General features: G+C 53.5%; 1 protein-coding gene across 2 annotated transcripts in view; it reads right to left on the bottom strand.

Moving 5' to 3' along the window:
- The window catches only part of ITGB3 (integrin subunit beta 3), a 22,497-nt gene that overhangs the window by 11,060 nt on the left and 4,663 nt on the right, over positions 1–6,774 (bottom strand). The window contains exons 2-3 of one of the 2 annotated variants that reach the window (XM_010168533.1): positions 5,922–6,007; positions 641–833 (exon numbers count right to left, since the gene is read on the bottom strand). In XM_010168533.1, coding sequence (XP_010166835.1) covers positions 641–833; positions 5,922–6,007 — 279 coding nt within the window. The remainder of the gene's footprint in view (positions 1–640; positions 834–5,921; positions 6,008–6,774) is intronic. The other variant, XM_029085095.1, reaches the window with a different exon arrangement.

Raw genomic sequence — 6,774 nt, 5'->3', positions numbered from 1 at the left:
TCCTGCTGAGATTGGAAGAGTCACCCAGGAGTGGATGGTCATGGTGGACTATGTGTGGGGCAGAGCACAGTGATGGCACCACTCGCTCCACATTCCCCAAACCGGTTTTGTGATCTTGGGTGAGTGACGCTTGTTAGTTTTGCCTCCTGCCTGGCATCACTTGAAACTCCTTGATACTGGCAAACGACCATAACAGTTAGTTGGCTCCAGCCTGCCTGGCTGAAACGAGCCTGGGAAATTACAGGGACCTGTTGGCAGTCCAACCCTACCAGCTGCTCTATGGCTCGTTAGACACGAGCTGACTTCCACCAAAGCATTCAGAGAACAGCAGCAGTGGCCAAGGTCTAAACAGCTTTCTGAAATAAGCCCGTGTGTTGCTGAAGTCTCATCCCATCCTGCCCGTCAGGGTACCACAGGATTGAGCCAAGAGACTGAACTGCAGAAACCAGCTTGCAGACAGCCTGGCTGCCCATCAGGATTGGTCCTGGATGGTTTGGTGCAGACCCCAGCCTGGTCTCGCCCTCAATGGGCACAAGGCAACCTTGGCCAGTGGGGCTGAGTGATGGTTCACCCATCGCTTGAGCCCTTCAGGTTATTCCCACTCCATCTCCCCTTCCCACAGCAGTTTGGGGGCTCTTACCTGGCCGCAGGTTCAGCTGTATTTTCTGGGGGCTCATCTGGGTGGTGGTGGAGCCACCTGAGCCCTTATCGCTGAGGGGTCGGTCCTCCAGGATGGTTACGGTGCTGGTGGGGAACTCGATGTAGTCCTGCCCACAGCCGTTTTGCAGGAGGTTGGCATGCAGGTCACAACGAGGGGACGATTGTGCCAAGACCTGTGGGAGAGGGACACGGTCAGGAACCAGTTCCCCTGGGAATGCATCAGGGTTATGCTGGGAAGAGGAGAGAGGGTCCCCTTTTCCCTGGAGAGTCTAATCACACTGAATGGTGAGACACTGGCCCAGGATGGCCAGAGAAGCTGTGGCTGCTCCTCCCTGGAAGTGTTGAAGGCCAGGTTGGATGAGGCTTTGAGCAACCTGGTCTAGTGGAAGGTGTCCCTGCTGATGGCAGGGGGGCTGGGACTAGATGAGCTTTCAGGTCTCTTCCAACCCAAACCATTCTATGAATACAAGACCATGATAAGAGGCTTTTTGAGGCACAGGTTCTCTGCTCAAGGCAGGTGGCAGACACAGGGGATCGAGGATCAGCAAGTCCTGCTGGGGTTCAGAGGACGTTTTGGTCTGTTGTGCTCTGCAGGAGAACTCAGCAACCCCTGCCAAGAAGGAGCGATGGGCCACATATCCCTGTCCTAGCAGCTGGAGCCTCAAGTTTGGTTTTTGACAAAGCTAAAAGCAAAGCCCATCTATGTGGGATGGCTAGAAGAGGGTGATGTGGGATGTGAACATGGCAGGCTGGGGGTGAGGAGTAGGGTCTGGGACTTTTTTTTATTTTCTAGACTTTGGCAAAAGAAGAGCCACCCTTTCCCTCCATTTTCTGGACACACACCCTTAGAAATCCCACTGCGAGCAAGGAACAGCCCCACTGAGGGTGAGCCCATCGCATGGAGCAGCGCTCAGTTCCTGTCAGAGAATGGCTCATGCTTATCTCCAGCTCTCCAGCTTCCTACCAGATGGAGCCAACTGGGGAACAGGAAAACCAAAAAAGGAATGAAGCGGTGAAAAGGCAACAGGGCTGCAGGAGAAGCCATCAAGTGCCTGTCAGGGGCAGGAAGCACAAAGTGTGGAGTCATGGTGGGGCTCCAGCCCTGTCCCTCCTTTCCTAGAAAGCTGCCGGCTCCTCGCCCTTATCTCGGCGCGTTCAGAAGGGCTCACGTCGCTTCAGTTTCTCATGAAGACAAATATGGGAAGAATTTCTTTCCCAGCCCAATGCTGCCAGGATCTGCTGCTGCACATTCCCGGCCAGGCAGCAACCACCCTCCCCTCCAAAGCGTTTCCTTCATCTCCCTCCCACAGCCCAAGCCCTTCTCCATTCAAAGTCCTACAGCAGATGACCAGCACAGCCTTTCCCTGCAGCAAAAAGGGGGAAGGTGGCACAAGTCCTGGTGGGGCTGGTTCATCTCCCTCCCTGCTCCTGGGAAGCTGGATCCCAACGCTGCAGCCTCCCAGCACTGGAGAGGTTCCCCATCTGGGATATCACCTCCTCTAGGTCCAGGCTGGCTGAACCCAGGAATGAATTTGTGTGCTTTACACAAACAAGTAGAAGAACGCAAATTGTGTCAGGAGGTTCTGGCTGGCCTACACCCATCTGGAAATGGTGGCCAAGTGATAGCCAGAAAATACATCAGCAGGCATGTTCCTCCCCCATGGCCTCCCGCTCCCTCCCTCGCTGCCTGGACAGTGTGCTGTCAGTGAAGAAGACAAGTCATCCCTCTAAATTATCTCCCTTTCACCCACCCACCCCACAAGCTGGCCCCACAGAGCTCCCTGCTGCGGGAAGATGTGCCTGGTTTGCTCCAGACCCCATCAATCACCACATACATTCCTGTCCCAGGTGTGGAGCTCACGGGAAAGATATGCAGGTAAAAAGCAGGTTGGGTAGCCAGGTTTTTAACTGTGGTGCTGGGCTCTTGGGTGATACCTGGAGATCCTGGGGAGCTCCCAGGACCTCAAAGTCCGTGGAGCACCTTATGGGTTTACCAGTATCTTTCCTAATGGAAGATTCCCTTGGAGAAACTCTTTAACCCCAGGGCCACATTGTTCTCCTTTCCCTGGAGCCTTGAACATCATGATTGACTCAGGATGCACTTCCCAAACAACAAAACCACTGCAAAAGGCCAAGGAAGAAGTGATTGGGCCATCAATGAGGCACATGGACCCTCAAAGCCCACAGTCCCTCATCTATTTTTCCCTCACCCCAGTCTCCATAGACTTGCAGACTCAGTGACTTGGACACAGCCCCATGTAGGAACAACTCAAGCCCAGGCTTGCTGATGACAAACTCACAGCACAGGGACTTCATCCACTACCACACACACACCACAAAGCCCACTTCCCTGTCAGCACAGCCTGGATGGCACTGGATGTCATAGAATAAGACTGGTTTCGGCTGGAAGGGACCTTTCAAGGTCATCTAGTCCAACCCCCTGCAGTGACAGGGACATCTTCATCCAGATCAGGGTGCTCAAAGCCCTGTCCAACCTGACCTGGAATGTTTCCAGGGATGGGGCTTCTACCACCTCTCTGGGCAACCTGGGCCAGGGTCTCACCACTCTCATTTCAAAGAATTTCTTCCCTCTATCCAGTCTAAATCTCCCCTCTTTTAGTTTAAAACCATCTCCCCTTGTCCTGTCACTACAGGCCCTGCTCAAAAGTCTGTCCCCATCTTTCTTACAGGCCCCTTCAAGTATTGAAGGTGCAATAAGGTCTCCCCGGAGCCTTCTCTTCTCCAGGCTGAACAGCCCCAACTCCCTCAGCCTGTCCTCACAGCAGAGCTGCTCCAGCCCTCTGATTATTTCTGTGGCCTCCTCTGGACCTACTCCAGCAGCTCCATATCTTTCCCATGCTGAGGACCCCAGACCTGGATGCAACACTCCAGGGGGTCTCACCAGAGCAGAGGGGCAGAATCCCCTCACTCGACCTGCTGCCCACAAGATGCTGGGAGGGGTCTGTGTTCCCACCTCCTCTCTCACAAGACATCCCACAGCCCTTGGCTGAGATCCTCCCCAGCTCCCCCTCCATCCTGCTGCAGGGAAGGAGGTTTCAGCTCAGCATCTGCTCAAACTCCCTCCAGGATGGGAAATCTAGTGAGTTTATCCCCCGATTGCTGCCTCCAAACCCTGCAAGCAAGGACAGGGTGAGGCAGGGTGCTGACAGAGCCAGCTCCATCCCCCAGCTCCCTCGCTGCGGGAAGTCACATATCCCCAGGGCATCTCTGTTTTCATCTCACAGGTAACCACATACAGCGTCAGCTTCTCTGCAGGAGAGCTCCTGGGAAGACCCCAAGCACAGATGTATCCACACATTAAACTAAAACTTTCCAGCAGCTTCTCTAAATCAAACCTTAATCCAGCCTTGTCTCCACCTTTCCTCCAAGGGAACCAGAGTGGGTGACAGTTTGGGTGGCTGAGACCCTGGAAGATCTGCCATTCTAATCTCCAAATTGATTTTGGAGCCACATCTTAGGGCTGAGTCTTGGCTGACTTTTTCCAAACAGAAAAGTTAGTGGATGGGCATGTCTATTTGTTGGTTAGAGTGGTCAAGTTTCCTGAAAAAATAAATAAAACTCAATTCTCCTCTGCATCAGCACTCCATGGGGTCAGTGACCACGTGAAATGGCAAAGAAATCTTTCTCCTGTCCAAAGCCAGGATGGAGCAGGAGTAATTGATAACCCCCAGGTCCTTGGGAAGGCAGCAGAGTGGGAGCAGGAGCTCAAATAAGGGCACTGTCCTTTTAAAAAAAAAAAAAAAAAGCTGGGGGCAGCATCAGAGACTTCCCCCACCCCAGGGAAATTAAACAAACCCACAGAAAAAAAACCCTCATTTGCTAAATTAGGACAATGTGGTCCAGATGTTGGAGGCAGAGTTGCTGAGCAGAGCTCACAGCCTGGCTCTCCCAGAGCTGGTTGCTGGCAGCAGGACGGCTCCCTTGCTGCTTGTCACGTCTGTCCATGAGCATAACCCTGAGCAGCACTGGAAATATTTCCTTTTTTGGAAACCTTTGCTGATGTGGAAGGAAGAAAAAAAAAAAAAGAAACAACAAACCCAACCCCATCGTAGCCCCCAGTGCAGCGTCAAGACACCAGCCCGGCCCAGGAAGGCTGCTGGGAAGGAGCAAGCCCAGCCCAGGCGGCCGTTCCCCCTTTGGAAAGGGAAGAGAGTGCCCTTACCATGCTCCAAATATTCTTGTGGGATATAAAATGGGGCACAAGCAGCTTTATTCACACCCCACACCGAGATACCTGGTGGTATCTGATGGGTGCAGCATCCCCTCTAGATACACACTGACCCCAACGCATCGGACCATGCAAGCATGGTCCAACAGTGTTTTCCAGCTTGGGTCACTATTGCCCAGGACTTTTCCCACTCCTGGTGGGCATCACAGGCACGGCCGCAGCCAGAGGAATGAAGGTGTCATGGATGGAGAAGAGGAACACAAGAAACACCTTGCTAGAGGGGAACTGCTGCAGGCTGCCAAACCCTGAAGGACATTTCATCACCTCTCCCCATCCCAGCCTCACCTCCCCTTGTCTCTGCCCCTGGGCTGCTCTCCCTTCTCTTGGGAAACTCCCTTCTCTTCCCTTCCTTCCCAGATGGACCAACCCTCAGGGCAGCATTTTTGGAGGGGAACGTGGTAGATCTTCCAGGATCTCACCCCCCCAACAGGGTGACTTTAGAGCCACAGCTCAGCTCTCTCATCCTCTTGAGCTCAGTAACCCAAACCAGGCACCTTATCTTCCTTCCCCCTCTCTTTCCAACAAAAAAAGAGCTTTTAAACCCAAACCCCATCTTCTAATCAGTATTTTTGAATTGCCCCCATCAAGCTCCCTTCCTTTTCCAGCCCTTCCAGCCATTAAAGTCCTTTAGCCAGAGCTCTACAATGGGTTTTCAAGAATCAAACCTAAACAAAACCACTTTTTGAGAAACAAAGCGAATTCCCAAAGGAAACGGCATTTCCCAGCCACCTCCACGTCCCTCCTGCTGACACACCCAGATAAGGGGCAGATATTCAGAGCAAGGCAGGAACAGGCAGCTCAAACCCCATGATGTGCATCTCCAGCTGTGGTCAGAGCCAGGTGCCACCAAGAATGTGTTTAGACACAGTGGGAATAGATGGAGACCAAGCTTGGGGCTGTAACACAGGGACCAGCACCCATCTCACAGCCCAAAGGCTCATCCCTTGCTACAGGTCTCCTGTCCTGCTCAGGGACAAGCTCCAGCCCTGCTCAGCCTCCCCCCAGCTCTTACCTCTGCAGAGCACCAGGCGCAGACAGGGCTCACGGCCAGGCACTGCTGGCAGGAGTTCACCCCACGGGTGGTGCAGATGTTACCCCCTGAAAGAGCAAAACAGAGAGCAGTTAGAATCATTAGGGATGGAAAAGACCTCTGAGATCATCAAGTCCAATCATCACCCCAACACCACCATGCCTACAGAACCATGTCCCTAAGCACCACAACTACCCATCTTTTAAATACCCCCAGGGAAGGTGACTCCACCACCTCCCTGGGCAGCCTGTTCCAGTGCTGAGAACCCTTTTAGTAGAGATATTTTTCCCAATATCCAATCTAAACTACCCTTGGTGCAACTTGAGGCCATTTCCTCTTGTCCTGTCACTTGTTCCTTGGTTGAACAGACCCACCCCCACCTCTCTCCACCCTCCTCCAAGGGACTTGCACAGAGCCACAAGGTCTCCCCTCAGCCTCCTTTTCTCCGGGCTCAACAACCCCAGTTCCCTCAGCTGGGAACTCAGCACACTTGTGCTCCAGACCCTTCCCCAGCTCCGTTGCCCTTCTCTGGACATGCTCCAGCACCTCCATGTCCTTCTTGGAGTGAGGGGCTCAAAACTGAACCCAGCACTTGAGATTTGGCTGCACCCACAGGTTACAACCTGCAGAGCCCAAAATCCACGTATGTGCTGAAGTCTCAGTGCTCAGCCAGCAGCCTCACAAGCAGACACAATCCCCATCCCAGCCCCAAACCCCAGGGGTTGCCTCCTTGCTCCTTTTATAACCACCTCCCAGCCCACTACCAGCTGGGCTTCATCCTGCCCAGGACTGCGCATCATTTCCCACCTGCCAGCTCCTTAAAGGGCCCCCCCCA

This window comes from Antrostomus carolinensis, unplaced genomic scaffold (assembly GCF_000700745.2).
Source record: "Antrostomus carolinensis isolate BGI_N321 unplaced genomic scaffold, ASM70074v2 scaffold16735, whole genome shotgun sequence".
Classification (NCBI taxonomy): Eukaryota; Metazoa; Chordata; class Aves; order Caprimulgiformes; family Caprimulgidae; genus Antrostomus; species Antrostomus carolinensis.
Note: the sequence above shows the minus strand (reverse complement) of the source record. Positions and strands in the feature narration are given on the sequence as shown.